This window comes from Neoarius graeffei, chromosome 9, assembly GCF_027579695.1.
Source record: "Neoarius graeffei isolate fNeoGra1 chromosome 9, fNeoGra1.pri, whole genome shotgun sequence".
NCBI lineage: Eukaryota > Metazoa > Chordata > Actinopteri > Siluriformes > Ariidae > Neoarius > Neoarius graeffei.
This window is the reverse complement of record NC_083577.1, coordinates 13,954,919-13,975,935: the sequence shown is the minus strand read 5'-3', so window position 1 is coordinate 13,975,935 and position 21,017 is coordinate 13,954,919. Positions and strand designations below refer to the sequence as shown.

General features: G+C 44.1%; 1 protein-coding gene across 3 annotated transcripts in view; it reads right to left on the bottom strand.

The window, feature by feature from the left end:
• Positions 1–21,017, bottom strand: part of rpe (ribulose-5-phosphate-3-epimerase) — a 164,008-nt gene that overhangs the window by 102,937 nt on the left and 40,054 nt on the right. For 2 of the 3 annotated variants that reach the window (XM_060929035.1, XM_060929034.1), the window contains exon 2: positions 11,222–11,301. The exons of the other annotated variant lie outside the window; for it this stretch is intronic. In XM_060929035.1, coding sequence (XP_060785018.1) covers positions 11,222–11,301 — 80 coding nt within the window. The remainder of the gene's footprint in view (positions 1–11,221; positions 11,302–21,017) is intronic. 3 annotated transcript variants of the gene reach the window in all.

Here is a 21,017-nt window from a genome sequence, read left to right as displayed (position 1 = left end):
TGTCTGAGTGTCTGGGAGAGTGTAAACGCTGAAAAGTGTGACACAGTTTTTGGAAACTCAGTTCTGGCCTGCCGTACTTCTGTGCTCCACCCACCCGCTCAAAGTTTTACAGTGGTGCCGAAACCCGGGACGGAGCACAGAGGAAAACAGCCCCATGGAGTCCTCCCCCTTCGCAGACCTGATCCACGCCCTCACCACAGCCCAACAGAGCCAGCACCAGGCGCTGGTTGCCCTCCGAAAGGAGCAAGAGCAACGGTTCAAGGTCCTGGTGCTGGCACAACAGGAAGATCTTCAGGCCTTCCGGCACCTCCTCGCGTCGGCGGGGTCCACCGCCGTGGGCCCACCCCACCTCACCCTAACGAAGATGGGCCCGCACGACGACCCCGAGGCCTTCCTTGTGCTATTCGAACAAGCAGCAGAGGCCTGGGGCTGGCCGGTGGAGCGGCGCGCCTCCTCCCCTGCTAACGGGCGAGGCACAGCTGACCGCGCTACAGCTCCCCGCTGACAGCCGGCTGGCCTATGCAGACCTGCGCCGGGCCGTCCTCCAGCGTGTGGGGTGCACCCCCCGAACAACGCCAGCACTTCCGCGCTCTATGCCTAGAGGAGGTCGGCCGGCTGTTCGTGTTTGGCCAGCAACTATGGGACGCCTGCCGGCGGTGGCTGAGGGATGACAACCGTGACGCCGCGGGAATCGTCGATATGGTGGCACTGGAGCAGTTCATCGTCCAACTTCCCGAAGGAACAGTGGAGTGGGTCCAGTGCCTGGCGTCGCTGGATCAGGCCATCGAGTTGGCGGAGGATCATTTGGCGGCTGTTTCCACGGCAGGATCGCAGATCTCCTCTTCTCTCTCCCTCTCTCTCCCCCCTTCTGTGTCTCGTCCTCGCCCCATTCCCCCACCGCGGAGGCGGGGGCCGGCTACACCCCAGCCAGCCCGCCGCACCTGCGGTGCCCTCCTGTTTTCCGCTTCTGTGTCTGTCTCTTTCCCCCCTCAGGTGAGTGAGCCCCAGAGCGCCAGTGCAGAGAGAAAGCCTGGGCCAGTTTGCTGGCGCTGCGGGGAATCAGGGCACCTCCAGCATCAGTGCTCGGCGACGGAGGTGGGCGCAGTGGTCCGGATCCCCGACGCGCCAGGAACCACCCTCAATCGGGCTGGAGCGTATCGTATACTGGTGAGTGTTGAAGGGGATACGTATCAGGCTTTGGTGGACACTGGCTGTAATCAGACCTCAATCCACCAAAGCCTGGTGCAAGATGAGGCATTTGGGGGGGGGGGGGGGGGGGGAGCACAATTGGTGAAGGTGTTGTGTGTGCACAGGGATGTTCATAACTACCCTTCAGTGTCGGTCCACATTCTATTTCGAGGGGAGAAATTTAGTGTAAAGGTGGGGGTTAATCCTCGCCTTACACGCTCGATAATTTTGGGGACTGATTGGCCGGGATTTTGGGAATTAATGACTCATTTAGTGAAGAGTGGATCCTGCCGTAGTTTAGCAGGGGGAGGTCCCGGTGTCGCTTTGGCGGGAGCAGCTGTCACAGAGCCGTCTACGTCATCTCCGCGTCAGAGTGAGGAGCCGCCGGCTCCTCCTCCCTCTCTTGGGGAATCCCTCGTGGATTTCCCATCAGAGCAGTCGCGAGACGAGACTCTGCAGCATGCGTTTGACCAAGTGAGAGTAATCGATGGTCAAACGCTCCAGCCAAACGCCACCCCGTCCTTCCCTATTTCTCCATTATGAGGGACAGATTATACTGAGTGACGCAGGACATTCAGACTAAGGAGACGGTCTCACAACTTTTGATCCCAAATAGCCGCCGGGAATTGGTATTCCAGACGGCTCACTTTAATCCCATGGCTGGACACTTGGGGCAGGATAAGACACTAGCCTGAATAATGGCCCGGTTCTATTGGGCAGGGATTCACGGCGATGTCCGTAGGTGGTGTACGGCATGCCGCGAATGCCAGTTAGTAAATCCAGCAGCCATTCCAAAAGTGCCTTTAAAGCACCATTAATCGAGACCCTGTTCGAAAGAATTGGGATGGATCTCATCAGGCCATTAGATCGGTCAACACGAAGGTATCGCTTTATTTTAGTTCTGGTGGACTATGCAATGCAATACCTGGAAGCAGTGCTTCTTCACAATATCTCAGCACGCAGTATTGCGGAAGCGCTCTTCCACGTCATCTCCCGAGTCGGAATCCCCAAAGAGATTCTGACTGATCGAGGCACTTCGTTTATGTCACGCACACTGCACGAACAGTATGGGTTACTGGGAATTAAGCCAATCCACACCAGCATTTATCACCCACAAACGGACGGTTTAGTCGATCGGTTCAATCGCACCCTCAAGAACATAATTAAAAAGTTTGTATGTGAGGATGCACTAAATTGGGATAAGTGGTACGAACCCCTGTTATTTGCAGTGCGAGAGGTCCCACAAGCCTCCACAGGGTTCTCCCCATTCTAATTATTATAAGGGCGTAAGCTGTGTGGCATTCTAGATGTACTGCGGGAAAATTGGGAGGAGGGACCTTCACCGAGCAAAAATTAAATCCAATACGTTATTGACCCGCGCGCAAAACTCCACACACACCCCTAACCCAGGAGAATTTGCGGCAGGCCCAAGAACGGCAAATCCGCCTGTACGACAGGGGTACGCGCCTTAGGGAGTTCGCACCGGGAGATAAAGTACTCATACTGTTGCCCACGTTGAGCTCCAAATTGATCGCCAAGTGGCAAGGACCCTTTGAGGTCACATGGCAAGTCGGGGAGGAGAGGCGCTACAGATTTACCACCTCAATCTGCTCAAACTCTGGAACTAGGAGGTCCCCGTGGCGTTGGTGTCGGTGGTTCCGGAGAAGGCGGAGCTGGGGCCGGCGGTTCAAAAAGGAACACTGACATCGCTTACCTCTCCGGTCCCCTGTGGAGACCACCTCTCCCCAACCCAACTCACGGAGATTGCCCAGTTGCAGACCGAATTTTTGGACGTGTTCTCGCCCCTGCCCGGCCGCGCCCACCTCATAGAACACCACATTGAGATGCCCCCAGGAGTGGTAGTGCGCAGCTGCCCTTACAGGCTACCCGAACACAAGAAAAAGGTGGCTCGGGAAGAACTCGAGGCCATGCTCAAAATGGGCATCGTCGAGGAGTCCCACAGTGACTGGAGCAGCCCGGTGGTCTTGGTTCCCAAGGCCGATGGGTCGGTCCGGTTCTGTGTGGACTATAGAAAAGTCAACATGGTGTCTAAATTCGATGTGTACCCAATGCCTCGAGTTGCTGGATTGACTAGGCACGGCTCACTTTTATTCGACACTGGATTTGACAAAGGGTTATTGGCAGATCCCCTTGACTCCACTATCCCGAGAAAAAAGGGCCTTTTCCACACCGTTTGGCTTACACCAATTTGTCACACTTCCTTTTGGGCTGTTTGGGGCACCCGCTACATTCTAGTGGCTTATGGACAGGGTCCTCTGCCCCCACGCCACCTACGCAGCCGCATACTTGGACGACATAATCTATAGTAATGACTGGCCGCGGCATCTGCAACACCTGAGGGCCGTCCTTGGGTCGCTGAGGCGAGCGGGTCTCACGGCCAACCCGAAGAAGTGTGCGATTGGGGGGGGGCTTCCACTTGGACAATGGGCAGGTGCGTCCCCAAATTAATAAGACAGCAGCGATTGCGGCCTGCCCGAGGCCCAAGACCAAAAAGGGGGCGAGACAGTTCCTGGGGCTGGCTGGCTATTATATAAACCCATCAAGTGGGTTTATACCTAATTATTCAGATGTCACCAGCCCGCTAACTGATCTCACTAAAAAGGGGGCACCAGATCCGGTCCAGTGGATGGAGCAATGTCAGCAGGCTCTCTCTAAGGTGAAGGCTGCACTGTGTGGGGGGCCACTGTTACACTCCCCTGACTTTTCTCTCCCCTTTGTTGCAGACGGACACGTTGGACAGAGGGCTGGGGGCTGTTTTGTCCCATGAGGTAGAGGGGGAGGATCGCCCCGTGCTGTACATCAGCAGGAAGCTGTCAGTGCGTGAGGGGCGCTACAGCACAATAGAGAAGGAGTGCCTAGCCATCAAGTGGGCAGTCTTTGCCCTCCGCTACTACCTGCTGGGACACCCTTTCACCCTCTGTTCGGACCATGCGCCCCTCCAGTGGCTCCACCACATGAAGGATGCCAACGCGCGGATCACCCGTTGGTATCTGGCACTCCAGCCCTTTAACTTCAAGGTGATCCACAGGCCGGGGGCACAGATGGTCGTGGCAGACTTCCTCTCCCGTCAGGGGGGTGGGGGGTGGGGGTGAGTCGGCTGCAGGCCAGACAGCTGCCCGGTCTGAGTCGGGCGGTGGGGGTATGTGGCAGCAGGGGCGTGGTCAAGCATCAGTCTGTGACCGGAGGGCGGAGTCAGGGAAGGTAAGTAGCAGAATCACTGCACCTGATGTCAATTAACCTGTTTGTGTGTCTTCCCCAGTGACCACGCCCTATATAAGGAGAGAGAGCAGAGGAAGGGAGCTCTTTCCCCAACCAGACGACTGATGTGTGCGCACACATCTGAGTGTCTGGGAGAGCGTAAACGCTGAAAAGTGTGACAGAGTTTTTGGAAACTCAGTTCTGGCCTGCTGTACTTCTGTGCTCCACCCACCCGCTCAAAGTTTTACAATACCCTATATATTCAAAATAAATATTTTTCTTGAAAACTACAGAAAGAATTTTTAATGCTACTAGGAATAAAATTTAATGATTTTTAATACCATTTAGGACCTTAATTTTCACAAAATCTATTTAATGACTTAATGCCCTGCGGAAACCCTGTCTTAGTTCTTGACATTGCTCAGTTTTTTTTTTTAGGGGCATAAAAAGTTCCACTATGTAGGAACTTTTTATGCCAATACTTTTTTCATCCAATACTTACATTCACACACCCTTGTTTTTTTTTTTAGCACGAGGAAAAAGTATGTATGATCATTCACTTTCAAAATTTGGGTTCTCAAACTCAGCCAGCAAACACAGACTCCTCCTTTCCAGTTCTTCATCTTCTTTCCTTCTGAATTCACATTATCACTTGTAAAAACACGAAATTCACTCACCTGAGGTTTGCCCATTCTGGGCTACTGTAACAGCACCACAGGGCAGCTCCATGGAAGCGGGCTCACGCCCTATGTAAAGTGCTCATCCTAAGCTCATGAAAACATGATGCAGAGCCACAGGTAGACCTGTGGCTATGCTATAGACCTACCGTATATAGGTATATAGAGAGCATATAAATAGCCATCCTATAGATAGCATAACCTCATTACCTACCTTTTGTCTTTTGTAGTCGCATTGACTACAGTTTAACAATAAAATGTAGTTAAATATACTGGTGTTTAATAGAAAAAAAAGGACATAAAATCAATGAGTTATACTAGCTCAGCGTTGCACACCTTAGCATTTTTACCAGAATTACTTGGCTCACTTTGACAATGCTCACGGGTCCGGTGCCTGAGAGAGAGAAAGAAAAAAGGCACACCTTGCAAAAGGTAGTTCTCTAAAAGAACCTGGGCAGAGATACTCAGACGGAAAGGTTCCTGCTGGCACTCGTCACTGACGAACATAATCAGTCAGCAACGAAGCCAATGTTGCATTTGTGTTCTTGCCACGTGTATCTAGTTCTTATTTGTTTTATGTTATAGTCCTTGTTTTCATGTGTTTCACTCTAGACACCAATCTGCACTTGCATCCAGCCCCATCATCAATCGGTGACAGAAAGCTAGACCCCAAAAAATAAATAAATAAAAGCGTGTCAACATTTGGTTCAGTACCTGGTGTGACCCATTTTTGCAGCAATAACTGCAGTTAATCATTTGCAACTGTTGATCAGTCCTGCACTTGAATGAGGGTGGAGGGAGAATAGCTCTAAAGAACAGTGAAGTTTAACATAAAACCTTAACGCTCTTGCTAAAACACCCAAGATAAAGAGAAGTTTCACATTTCATGACGACAACCCAAAGCACACTTCCAACTCAACAAAGGAATGGCTTCACCAAAACAAGATCAAGGTTTTGAAATGGCCTAGCCAGAGTTCAGATCTCAATCCAATTGAACAACTGTGGGATGACCTTAAGAGGTCTGTGCACAGGAGATGTCCAGCCAATTTGAGTTAGAATGCTTTTGGTCAGTCAAAATGTGCCAAAGTGATTGACTCTTACCCAAAAAGATTGAATGGTGTGAAAATCTAAGTGTTTCAACTAACTATAAATTATAAAGCATGAAGGTGGTGTCAATATTACAAATGTCTCCATTTGAAACATCTGATCAGCAGGTTTTTTTTTTTAAACAAAATGGTTTCAGGTGTGTTTAGGGGTGTGCACACTTGTTCAACTAGTTTAAAAAAATGATTCTTATAGCTTTTCACGTTAATTTATAGGTTGCATTTTCACAATAAAGGCAGAAAAGTTTGACATGATTTATCTTGGTTTCTTTTTTTTTTAAATCACAAAAACCTGCCATTTTAACAGGTGTGGACTTTTTATATCTACTGTATGTAGATATAAAATGTATGTATGTATGTATGTATGTATGTATGTATGTATGTATGCCTACTTGTAAATCTACAAGTCAAGTTTTTTCTTTACATTTCTTAAAATCATTTTAATTGTTTTTCATTTGAATTTTACATCACAAAAATCTGCAATTCTATCAGGTGTGTATACTTTTTGTATCCAGTGGATATGATTAGCTTACCTATGATGGCTACAGTATGCATGCTTCAACTGCCTTATAAGTAATTCCATGCCAAATCACCAGATTTTAGAGAAAGTTCCCAACTGACCATCTCAGATTTTGTTCAATTTTTTTATTTTAAATGTCCTTGTTACTAATAACTGCTATGCAAAATTTTAGGCCAATATCTCCACTAGTTTCGGAGATTTAAGCCTTCAAAATGGCGGCGTGGCCCCATATTTTGCATAAAAACAAGTGTTACAAACATTCATAGTTTGATGGCTAATAACTTTTGAACTGTTCACACTAAATGGTTCAAATTTGCACATATGATTTTTTGCCCCACTGTATCAAAGAAAGTATTTAGTCAGTCACCAATTGTGCAAGTTCTCCCACTTAAAAAGATGAGAGGCCTGTAATTTTCATCATAGGTATACCTCAACTATGAGGGACAAAATAAGAAAAAAAAAAACCCCAGAAAATCACATTGATTTTTAAAGAATTTATTTGCAAATTATGGTGGAAAATAAGTATTTGGTCAATAACAAAAGTTCACCTCAATACTTTGTTATATACCCTTTGTTGGCAATGACAGAGGTCAAACGTTTTCTGTAAGTCTTCACAAGGTTTTCACACACTGTTGCTGGTATTTTGGCCCATTCCTCCATGCAGATCTCCTCTAGAGCAGTGATGTTTTGGGGCTGTCGCTGGGCAACACGGACTTTCAACTCCCTCTAAAGATTTTCTATGGGGTTGAGATCTGGAGACTGGCTAGGCCACTCCAGGACCTTGAAATGCTTCTTACGAAGCCACTCCTTCGTTGCCCGGGCGGTATGTTTGGGATCATTGTCATGCTGAAAGACCCAGCCACGTTTCATCTTCAATGCCCACGCTGATGGAAGGAGGTTTTCACTCAAAATCTCACAATACATGGCCCCATTCATTCTTTCCTTTACACGGATCAGTCGTCCTGGTCCCTTTGCAGAAAAACAGCCCCAAAGCATGAGGTTTCCACCCCCATGCTTCACAGTAGGTATGGTGTTCTTTGGATGCAACTCAGCATTCTTTCTCCTCCAAACACGACAAGTTGAGTTTTTACCAAAAAGTTCTATTTTGGTTTCATCTGACCATATGACATTCTCCCAATCCTCTTCTGGATCATCTCTAGCAAACTTCAGACGGGGCTGGACATGTACTGGCTTAAGCAGGGGGACACGTCTGGCACTGCAGGATTTGAGTCCCTGGCGGCATAGTGTGTTACTGATGGTAGCCTTTGTTACTTTGGTCCCAGCTCTCTGCAGGTCATTAACTAGGTCCCCCTGTGTGGTTCTGGGATTTTTGCTCACCGTTCTTGTGATCATTTTGACCCCATGGGGTGAGATCTTGCATGGAGCCCCAGATCGAGGGAGATTATCAGTGGTCTTGTATGTCTTCCATTTTCTAATAATTGCTCCCACAGTTGATTTCTTCACACCAAGCTGCTTACCTATTGCAGATTCAGTCTTCCCAGCCTGGTGCAGGTCTACAATTTTGTTTCTGGTGTCCTTTGACAGCTCTTTGGTCTTGGCCATAGTGGAGTTTGGAGTGTGACTGTTTGAGGTTGTGGACAGGTGTCTTTTATACTGATAATGAGTTCAAACAGGTGCCATTAGTACAGGTAACGAGTGGAGGACAGAGGAGCCTCTTAAAGAAGTTGTTACAGGTCTGTGAGAGCCAGAAATCTTGCTTGTTTGTAGGTGACCAAATACTTATTTTACTGAGGAATTTACCAATTAATTCATTAAAAATCCTACAAAGTGATTTCCTGGATTCTTTCCCCCATTCTGTCTCTCATAGTTGAAGTGTACCTATGATGAAAATTACAGGCCTCTCATCTTTTTAAGTGGGAGAACTTGCACAATTGGTGGCTGACTAAATACTTTTTTGTCCCACTGTATAAGGCGGCTACGTACACAGAAGGAGAGCTTTGTATGTGACATATTTGCAGATTTATGGCGTGCCAAATATGGCTTCCTGGAATGCACATTTGTCCATGGTAGCACTTTTGGCTCTCTATATCTCCAGATTTAATGACACCAGATGTCTGATTCTTTTTAATATACGAGACATGTTATAGTACTATCAGAAAAACATGTTATATCTGTGACAAATTATACTTCTCATATACAGGCCCCTAAAAATGGAAATTAAAAAAAAAAGTTTGTCGCATCTGTATTTTGAATGCTTATAGCAAAAATCTGACAAGATCTACCAGAAAACAAATTAGATCAATGAAAAGAGCAAGGTCTAATTGATATATGTACCAAATATGAAGTTGGTGCTGTGAAGAAAACTATTTTATTCAAGCTGTTGAATATAGAAGGTTTTATGACATGCGAAAAAGCCATTCACAAGGTTACATCACACGCTACATCATTATTAATTCAAATTCTCTTGACTATACATATATGTAGTCTATTTGTAAATATGATAAATGATTTACAAATCGCACAGTCAATTACACAAAGTTAATTCTATTGATGTAGACTTAGCATGTCTATTTGAAGCGCTTGAATAACTGGTCAATTTCTTTCACCACACCAGACGGAACTACATATTGCCTGCCAGTTGATGTGATTGGTGCATCTATGATCTTTATGATGTGCATCAGTGGAACCCAGCAGACATCATCTCTTCTGGGCCAGCTGTAAGACTTTGAAGGACCATGAGGATGCATAAATTGTACTTGCTTACATTCCTTCTCTTGGCTTATTTTGTCCTTCCATTTCTTCAGATAACTTTTGTATCTGCCATAAGAAGACAAACATGAACTCCTCAATGGAGCACTGATTTTCATTGTTGAGGCAGTCTCCCCTGCTGCCTTCAGGTGTGACCATCACTGCAAAGCCTTCATAGGTTTCAATACTCAGCTTGACCCTATCTTTTTCAATATCATATCAAATCAACTGCTGAAACAATAAATGTTTAAAGATTAAATCGTAGGCTAATCAAACCAAAGAAAAATACAGCCTTTCCAGAACGTTGTCTGCCGAAGCCTGTTTAACCTACAAAAGGCTTAATAGCATATGTCTTGCTGCGGCTTCAACAGGGCCGTTTAGATTTTTCACCTGATCACCTTTCAATACGCAAATATCATCATCATCATCATCATCATTATTATTACTACTACTACTACAATAGGCCTAGTATTAGTAGTAGGCAAGTAACTGCCTAGTAGTAGGACAGCCAAATTGTTTCATCAGTGGCCTACGCCTAGCCTCCCCGGGACTAGACAGTAGCGTAGGCTGTATTTATTTATTTATTTATTTATTTATTTAAGCCTATCTAGCGCAACAACTTATTCCGTTACATATACTCAAACATAGCACAAGAAAGGGTTCAACAACAGGCAATCACAGCAGCTTGGTGAAGTTCTAAATCACATCGGTGTCAGACCTATGGGCCTATCCCCCCCCTTTTTTTTTTCCTCGGATCTGCATCACTCATTATTGACCTTTAGCGCTCCCAGTTGATGGAAATCCATCGTAGTGACGGAAAACTTTAATCCGTGTGTATTTTGCTTTTTAGAAGGCAAAATAATGATGTAGCATGTGATGTAACCTTGTGAATGGCATTTTCGCATGTCTTAAAACCTTCTATATTCAACAGCTTGAATGAAATAGTTTTCTTCACAGCACCAACTTCATACTTGGTACATATCAATTAGACCTTGCTCTTTTTCCACTGATCTAATTTGTTTTCTGGTAGACCGTGTCAGGTTTTTGCTATAAGCATTCAAAATACAGATGCGACAAGCTTTTTTCCATTTTTAGGGGCCTGTATATGAGACAAGTATCATTTTTGTCACAGATATAACATGTTTTCCTGATAGTACTATAACATGTCTCATATATTAAAAAGGGTATCATTAAATCTGGAGCTATAGAGAGCCAAAAGTACTCATCTCATTATCTCTAGCCACTTTATCCTGTTACCATGGAAAAATACGCATTCCAGGAAGCCATATTTGGCATGCCATAAATCTGCAAATACGTCACATACAAAGCTCTCCTTCTGTGTACATAGCCTTATATCAAAGAATCATGTGTGCAAATTTGAACCATTTAGTGTGGACAGTTCAAAAGTTATTAGCCATCAAACTATGGATGTTTGATTGTAACACTTGTTTTTATGCTAAATATGGGGCCACGCCCCCTTTTTGAAGGCTTAATATCTCCAAAACTAGTGGAGATATTAGCCTAAAATTTTGCACAGTAATTAAGGGCATCAAAATAAAAAATTATGAAGCAAATTTGAGATGGTAAGTCGGGAGCCTTCTGGTGATTTGGCACAGAATTACCCTCATCACTTTCTCAATAATTACACAGGAGTGAACAAAACAAGTGAGTACCATAAGCATACCATATAGTAAGCATGAAGGTGGATGTGTCAATATTACAGATGTCTCCATTTGAAACATCTGATCAGCAGTGCAAAAATCACTTAAGATAATTTAATGAGAAATGCTCAGACTACAACTTACCAAAGAAAGGATTTGGACCCACAGCTTTCCGGAGACATTCTACCATCGGATGGCCAAACGTGATGTTCGGAACAAAATGCCTTCAGATAGGTTGGAGAATTGCTTGTTAGGATGTTTACTAATTCAAGTTCTATTTTGTTAAATATCGGGTGAATTCAGGTATATTGGGACATCAGGTAAGTTGGAGCTGTTAAACAGCAGTATTTATTTTATGGCCTGCAAAGTGAACGTGAAATGTTAAAATACTACTAATTCCTTGTAGTGGAACTTGAAAGAAGGGACATGACTTGATTCATGTGACATCATATAAAAGGGGGCAAGGGCAGTGTCAAATAAGAAACTGACAAGTTATTTACAGGCCGCCGGGGCCATATTCTGAGTTTCTTTCTGAATTTGCAGATTCTCTCTCAGACCTGGTTCTTTCCTTAGACAAAGCTTTAGTTGTTGGAGATTTTATTTCACTTCGATAACCCAGAAGACCCTTTGAAAACAGCGTTCCTGTCCATTTTAGATACAGTAGGGGATAATCAGAGTGTCATAGGACCAACCCATAATGGTGGTCACACTAATACTAACATTCGGGTTAAATATAGGAAATATAGTCACAATTCCACAGTCTGAAGTTCTCATATTCTCTCATCTCATTCAAAATATGTCCGAGTAATAATATATGCACCTCACCACGCTACTGTATTAAACGTACATTCACGTCAACTACTGCAGAGTCTTATAAATGATCTCCCAGAGTTCTCAACTTTGATTGGATCACTGGTCAGCCCCCACAGAACTTGATCAGGCAACTGAATGCTTAGAGTCAACATTCCGCTATACTTTAGATAAGGTAGCTTCTCTTAAAAGGAAAATAATCAGAGATAAAAAATTAGCACCCTGGTATAACAATGACACTCGCGCTTTGAAACAGACTACTCGAAAATTGGAACATAAAATGGCATCAAACAAAATTGGTGGCGTTCAAATTAGCTTGGAAGGAGAGCTTCCTGAAGTATAGAAAAGCTCTTAGTACTGCTAGATCAACATCTCTCTCCACCCTAAAAGAAGATAAAAATAATCCTAGATTAACCAGGAATAAGTCCACGATAGACACATGCACACCTGTAGTATGTAGTAGCAACAACTTCATGAATTTAATGACAAAATTGAAAATATCCGACAAAAAATTCAAACTACTAATTTAAGGTCAGACAATTTAAGTGACCCTGTAGTTATATTGTTAACTGTATCAAATCAGCAATTAGAATGTTTTACTCCCCTTAGAGAAATCGAATTACTTTCATTAATCTCCGCATCAAAATCCTCAACTTGTGTACTAGATCCCTTACCTACACGACTATTCAAACAGATAATACCTGAAGTAATTGAACCCCTTCTAAAAATAATACATTCTTCTCTTAGGACAGGCTATGTACCCAAGTCCTTTAAACTAGCAGTTATTAAACCCGATTAAAAAAACCTGACCTTGAGCCCTGTCAGCTGTCCAATTATCGGCCGATATCAAACCTCCCCTTTATCTCCAAGATCCTTGATAAAGCTGTGACAAAGCAGCTATGCTCATATTTACATAGGAATAACATCTATGAAATGCATCAGTCAGGATTTAGACCTCATCATAGCACTGAGACAGCTCTGGTTAAAGTAGTAAATGACCTACTGTTGGCGTCTGATCAGGGCCGTGTCTCGGAGCTTGTGTTGCTTGACCTTAGTGCAGCATTTGATACCACTGATCATTCCATTCTTCTGGCTAGACTAGAAAATGTGGGAGTTAAGGGAACAGCCCTCTCCTGGCTCAGCTCTTATTTAACTGATTGCTATCAGTATGTTGATGTAAATGGTGATTTTTCTAGACATACTGAGGTAAAAGTTTGGTGTTCCACAAGGTTCTGTCTTGGGTCCACTGCTTTTTTTTTTTCCACACACACACACACCCCCTCTGGGTGATATTATTCGTAAGCATGGCATTAGTTTCCACTGTTATGCTGAAGACACACAGTTGTACAGTGGGGCAAAAAAGTATTTAGTCAGTCACCAATTGTGCAAGTTCTCCCACTTAAAAAGATGAGAGAGGCCTGTAATTTTCATCATAGGTACACTTCAACTATGAGAGACAAAATGAGAAAAAAAAATCCAGAATATCACATTGTCTGATTTTTAAAGAATTTATTTGCAAATTATGGTGGAAAATAAGTATTTGGTCAATAACAAAAGTTCATCTCAATCCTATGTTATATACCCTTTGTTGGCAATGACAGAGGTCAAACGTTTTCTGTAAGTCTTCACAAGGTTTTCACACACTTGCTGGTATTTTGGCCCATTCCTCCAAGCAGATCTCCTCTAGAGCAGTGATGTTTTGGGGCTGTCGCTGGGCAACACGGACTTTCAACTCCCTCTAAAGATTTTCTATGGGGTTGAGATCTGGAGACTGGCTAGGCCACTCCAGGACCTTGAAATGCTTCTTACAAAGCCACTCCTTCTTTGCCCGGGCGGTGTGTTTGGGATCATTGTCATGCTGAAAGACCCAGCCACGTTTCATCTTCAATGCCCTTGCTGATGGAAGGAGGTTTTCACTCAAAATCTCATGATACATGGACCCATTCATTCTTTCCTTTACACGGATCAGTCGTGTAAACTCAGCATTCTTTCTCCTCCAAACACGACAAGTTAAGTTTTTACCAAAAAGTTCAATTTTGGCTTCATCTGACCATATGACATTCTCCCAATCCTCTTCTGGATCATCCAAATGCTCTCTAGCAAACTTCAGACGAGCCTGGACATGTACTGGCTTAAGCAGGGGGACACGTCTGGCACTGCAGGATTTGAGTCCCTGGCGGCGTAGTGCGTTACTGATGGTAGCCTTTGTTACTTTGGTCCCAGCTCTCTGCAGGTCATTCACTAGGTCCCCCTGTGTGGGTCTGGGATTTTTGCTCACCGTTCTTGTGATCATTTTGACCCCACGGGGTGAGATCTTGCGTGGAGCCCCAGATCGAGGGAGATTATCAGTGGTCTTGTATGTCTTCCATTTTCTAATAATTGCTCCCACAGTTGATTTCTTCACACCAAGCTGCTTACCTATTGCAGATTCAGTCTTCCCAGCCTGGTGCAGGTCTACAATTTTGTTTCTGGTGTCCTTTGACAGCTCTTTGGTCTTGGCCATAGTGGAGGTTGGAGTGTGACTGTTTGAGGTTGTGGACAGGTGTCTTTTATACTGATAACGAGTTTAAACAGGTGCCATTAATACAGGTAACGAGTGGAGGACAGAGGAGCCTCTTAAAGAAGTTGTTACAGGTCTGTGAGAGCCAGAAATCTTGCTTGTTTGTAGGTGACCAAATATTTATTTTACAGAGGAATTTACCAATTAATTCATAAAAAATCCTACAATGTGATTTCCTGGATTCTTTCCCCCCATTCTGTCTCTCATAGTTGAAGTGTACCTATGATGAAAATTACAGGCCTCTCTCAGCTTTTTAAGTGGGAGAACTTGCACAATTGGTGGCTGACTAAATACTTTTTGCCCCACTGTATGTTTCTGCAAAACCAAATGAGAGAGAGAGAGACACCAGATGAGAGACAACACAAGTTCCATAGCTGCGATTGTGCATCATTTATCTTTTAAGTTTTGAGAGTTTCCATGACATCAGTTCTCTCTTTAAGTTTCTTGGGAAACTTAACCCAGAACGGCAGGCAAAATCGTAAGACAGTGAAACAGGCAATAGGTCGAGCAAGGCACCAACAGGCTATCATAGACTCAACAGGATCAAAGATGAGAAACAGGGGATCACGAAACCAAACAAGGAAATAAGGCTTGGTAATGTGTCAGCAATGCAACTCAATACTTGGCAAAATAAGTATGTATGTCTTCACAGTTTTTATATTGGCGCATGCTGATTGCGCCTTAATCCTGTGCAGGTGCGAGTCATTTACGGTGCATTTAAGGCCCTCCCTATTGTGCTAGTTCATACGACAATGCATGCAAGAGCAAAAAAATTATCTCTGCCCCATTGAAATTCTGTTTGGCAGGCCACCCAATACTTGCGTGGGCTCAGGGACCTAAACCACAAGCCCTAACTGTGTTGTATGAAGATGAAACGTTGCGTTATTGTATGGATCTCTTCTCTGCTCTCTCTATCACACACAAGCAGGTGAAGGATGCACTTCCAGTCCCACCATCCAGACATCTACATGATTTGAAGCCTGGGGATTGGATTGCTGTGAAGGACCCGAGAAGGCAGAGCTGGAGATGGCTGCGGCGGTGGGGACCATATCAGGTGCTGCTGACCACACAAACAGCTGTTAAGATTCGGGAGAGAGCCACTTGGATACACGCCTCTCACTGCAAGCGCACACCACTGTCAGAAGGAACAGAGGACGACAAAGATGAACCATCAGAGATGAAGGAGAAAGAGAGCAGGGGGTAGGTGAAGCTAGTGGGGTGTCAGTGTTTCGGTGAGGTGGGAAGAGTGCAAAAGGACATGCCTGCACTTGGAGCACCAAAATGTCAAGAATAGTGACGGGTGCTGATAGAGGGTGACCCATCAGTGTTTCTCCATCTGATGCCATGATACAACCACCCGTCACCTGGTTTTACAAGTTGCTGGGACATTCACCTACCTGTAGTAAATGTTTTCCTGAAGGCAAAGCACAACCATTAGTAGCTAACACAGCTGGCATGACACAGCCAAGGACCACCCATACCCCTTTTCCACCAAATCAGTTCCAGGGCTGGTTCGGGGCCAGTGCTGGTTCACAACTTGTTCAACTTGCGAGCCAGCTGAGAACCAGTTTGCTTTTCCATAGCTCACAGTGCTAAGCGGAGCCACGTCATTACGTCGCTGTATACGTCACTTACGTCACTGTATACGTCAGTTACGGTGCTACGTTTACATAAACCTTGGCGCGAATATCAAAGCAAAAACAACACAGAAGAAGCAGGAGCAACAACAATAATAATAATAATAATAATAATAATAATAAAAAATGACTTCGCGTTTGTACAGCTGCTGCTTCTCGTCGCTTAAAAATGGCGATCTTTCACGGTCTTGTTATTGTTGTTGGTCTTAACAACTCCACCCCCCCCGCTGACGCAAGCGGTTCTTTCCTCTGGCCCAGCAGAGAGTTGGTGCTAGCCTGGAACCGGTTTTCCTGGCCCCAGAGCCAGTTCTTTGTCAGTGGAAACAGAAAACCCGGTTCCAAACTAAGCACTGGCCCCGAACCAGCCCTGGAACTGCTTTGGTGGAAAAGGGGCACCAGAGAGTCAAAAATGAACCCAGTGGTGATTACAATTCTATTTCTCATCGTTGTGAACAGAGCAACAGCTGTGACCAAGTATCACGGGAACACAGCGTCTGCCCTGGCAATAGAGACTCCAAAGAACTTATCAATTAGTGACTCATGCTGGATATGCCACTCATTGCATTTAAACTGGGCCAACATGCCGCTGGACAGCAAGACAGGTGGAGAGCTCAACAAGGACAAAACCAAGTGCTGGGTGGGTGAAAGTATGCAATTATATATACACACACAGAAACATACATACACACACCAAGCAGCAGACAGCCTAATCTCCAACTGTTCTAGACTCCCTGAACCAGTGCAGCACATGGTTTCATATCTAGTTCCACGTGCATGTTCTGACCGTTCAACACCTCTTGGGATGTCTGAATGTAAAACTTGTATACAGTGCTCCCAGAATGAAACAAGGTGCCGCATCAGCTTTGCTAACTCCATCATCAGAATGAACAAGGTAAAACTGAGTACGTCTTTTTGTCCATTGATCATGTGGGTCTGTGGTTCACACACACATTCAAGAATTCCAACAGATTGGAATTGGAATAGGTGCTGTTACCCGTCCACAGTGTTCCCTGGCCTAATGATTGCTCAAGATAATCCATTTCAGAAGAAAGCTCACCATATCATGAAAAGATTAACACCCACTAGATATAATGGATATGTTCTCACTGAACCCTGGAAATCACCTGGAGCAAATGTGAGGTGGTTGATGTTCCTGGGTGGAGGAACAGCAGCATTAAACAAGATCAATGGGCTGGCAAGGCAGCTGCTAAGGTTAGCCAATGAGGCAGAGTCAGCAGTCACTCTCATGAATAACGAACTGGATGCCCTTAGGAAGGCTGCGATTCAAAACAGACTTGCAGTTGACACTTTATTTGCAGAGAAAGGTGGAGTGTGTAAGATATTAAAACACCTATTTTTTTCTATATACTGGACAATTACCAGAACATCTCAATCATATGCGAGAAGCAGTGACGGCCCCACCACCTGTCATCAATTCCTGGTTCTCCTGGTTTCTCCAATGGGGTAACTGATGAGGACATTGGTTACTGACCATGCACACACCGGTAATGTTTGTTTTGCTTCCGATATGCCTGGTCGGACCATACGTCCTAGGATACTTGAGAAATAAGGTGATGAAGATGGTGCATGCCATCATGGAAAGTTACCAGATGGTGAGGATGGATCCAGAGGAGTTTCCGGACTGGCATCCAAGCCCATATGAGAATTATAATCCCCCTTTTTCGAATGTGAATGATTATGATAAAATGAACTGCTTATTTTTGCTTTCTGAAGAAATATGATATAGCTATGTTTAACTTGTATAAAACTGCATATTTTTCTAACTGTTAATCTGCCATTTGTGTAGAGATGCCCATGTCTCACAAAAACAGCAGTTTAATCGTTTCCATTTCCCTACTAATGAAGTGCCTGTTAAAAACCTGCATAGGAGAGATAGGGATAAAAAGATGCATTAGGGAAAGTCTTTTGCTTTATTATAGTTATTAAATTAGCTCATGTTTTAAGTCGTTCAAATTCTGTAAAGCTGCTTTGCGACAATGTTTATTGTTAAAAGGGCTATACAAATAAACTTGACTTGACTATAGTTAAAGAATTGATAAAAAGGGGACTGTGTAGAGAAAAATTGCAGAGTAGCAATTTTTAGAGAAGCGAGTTTCAGAAAAAACACCGTCTATATAAGGTAAGGAATGTTGCTCCAAGTATGTGTAGAGATAGCGCTGTTATTCATAGCACACACCCAGAGAGCAATTCCAGGGCCGAATGCCCTGACCACAATCCATGAAGGGAAACAGAAAAACATTTGGCATGAAAGTCATGTATCAGGACTGTATTAAAAAGTGTGTGCGCATAAAAACAGGAAGCGTTTCTCTGGGTGAAACGCCCTGGGATTCACTGCTTGGATGCTTGCTCTTGCAAGAATATAATAAAAAAAGTCAGATTCTGTTTGCTTTCTTCCAACAGTCTCAAGGTGTTGATTTAACTTCTTCCACCACAACATGGACATTGGATTGACAGAACACTGAATTATATTGGATCAGAATCAGCATTTTAACCAGGGCTTGAAATTAATGGTAGTCAAACTGGACAGGACAACTAAATTGTTCGGTCCAGACAAGTCAAATCCGCATCTGCTTGTCCGATGGGACAAGCTGAATTACTCCCCAACTCTCCCTGAAGTTCCGTAAATCACCAGCACATTGCAGGGTTTCCCATACATAGACCATTGTGTGGTGCAGCGCCACACAATGGGTTCCTATCGCCACACAATCAGACTCGCGATTTTGAAGAGAAAAAAAAAAATTCCGTTGCGTATCGTTCCGTTCATTCATAGTGCTCTTTCTTCTCATTCACATGCGCGCACACACCCACACAGAGAGAGAGAGAGAGAGAGAGAGAGAGAGAGAGAAAGAAAAAGACAGACGGAGAGGCGCGTACACAGGCCTGCCATTGCGCATATACCTGGACTGCAAGTAGGCCTGTTAGGCTAATTAAAAAATAACGCAGCCTTCCCGATTCGCCTTCTGACCCCTTATTTTAAAAAGGTAGCCTCGTGCTCGTGATGAGCTTTATCATAGCCTTCTTGGCTTACATGAAACGGACATCCCTGAGTCAGGCTATAAACCAATTTTGATGCATACAGTAGCAGCTTGACGCGGCCTTATTGCATTACCCCGTTTATCCCGCTTCAGCATTCATGCAAGTTATTAATAATGGCTTGACATTCACAATAAATAAGGATTTCCCACGAGCCTAAATAAAATGTTATAGGCTACTCGCGGGGATGCCTAGTTGATGCTATCTGAAGCATAAAATCTGAATATTTTAAGAAACATCTTTATTAGCTTTATTGGCGAAGTAGAATTGCAAGCAGGATTTCTCAGCTATGCTGAGAAAGCATAGCACATAGACATTCAGTATTCCTTTGTATATTTTTTTGATGTAATGGAAATTTTTAGTGCTTTGATGAAGAAAATGTACTTTTTTATCCATAGATTAAAACAGACCTCAGGAATAGGCTCCAAGGGGAACACCTGGCAGCCTGCTTACGAATCTCCATAAATGGTCCCGAACCCAATGACTTCCCTTACGATAGGGCACTTGATTTTTTTTTTTTCCAGGAAGCCACACAGAATTAAATGTTCTGATAGGGCATGCAGGCTTTGCACCAATTAGGGTAATGCTTTTTCATTATTGTTAGTTGCCTTGGTGTTACCTTAAGTGGTTTCTTACATCTAATTATGATATTTTATTATTTTGTTGTTACATTATACTATTTATTTCATTTTGGTATTGGTTGAGGTAAGTGTTGGGTTCAATATTTAAAATAAAAACCTCCAGCTTGTTTTTTGCAATTTATTCCTTGAATGTCAACTAAAGAATGATTGAAAGATTGCCACCAAAATGCAAAAAACTAAGGTAAAAACTAAACTTTAACTTCAATTTTGGTGAGTAATTTTCATAAATTTAAAAGACAGGTTTTCCACCAACATCAAGCCCAGCAAACTGATGGCCTGCCCTGTAATGTAAAGTTGGGTCGAGGAATGAAACCAGGCAGGGTTCTGGTAAAAATTGTTTTAGTTGTCTTCTCTTAAAGAACTTAAAAGAAAATAATTTAGATTGAACTGAATCATCTCAAATGCTTCTTGCAGATTTAAAATAGTCCCAGCAGGTGACTCTGAAGAAAAATACTGTGTTTGAACACCGCCCGCTGTAAACACTTTGCATATACCCCAATGACCGACTCCACCGACCGCCACGACACCACTGCGCACGATTCCCTCATCGGCACAATGGAGCACCACAAATTGCTACCTGTTCTGTGGGAAACATTGTATTGACAGCAGCTCCCTCAGAGAGCACCCACGAGCACATGCTGGTTGGTCTACTTAGCAAGACGGAGCAATCAGTTTTCTGTGTGGGCGGGCTTTACGTCTTCTTTCCTGGACCAAGAGAGAGAGCGCGTGCATCATGATTGCTCTGCTTTAAGAACTAGACCAGTCAGCATTGTGTATGGTCGGGCTTTACGCCTTCTCTCCCGAACCAAGAGTCTGTCAGTTCAGTGTATCCAGGAGCATCATGGCAAAGTGCCCCAAAAAAACAAAAATACAAAACCCACTACACAAGTGTCCCCTTGCCTAATATGGATAAAATAAATGCTAGAGTTGCACGCTGTACTATTTAACAGTCAGTGCGTTTACATGCACATCCAAATCGAGCTACTGTCAGTAATCGAGCTAAGGGTCCCAGCACGGGTGCCAGAGAAATCCAATCCTACATGCACACAAGGAAATCGAGCTATTGTGTGAGGTACATTGTGCACCCGAGCCACAGGTGGCGCTACACGCCCCATTGTGTTGGTACACTTCCGGTTGTCGTCATGAAGAAGAGTATAAACAAAGTTATCGGTTCCGTGTTCGTTCGTTCTCCTTGTTCCTCCAGACCTCTTCTGCTGCTCGCTACTACTACTGTTGTC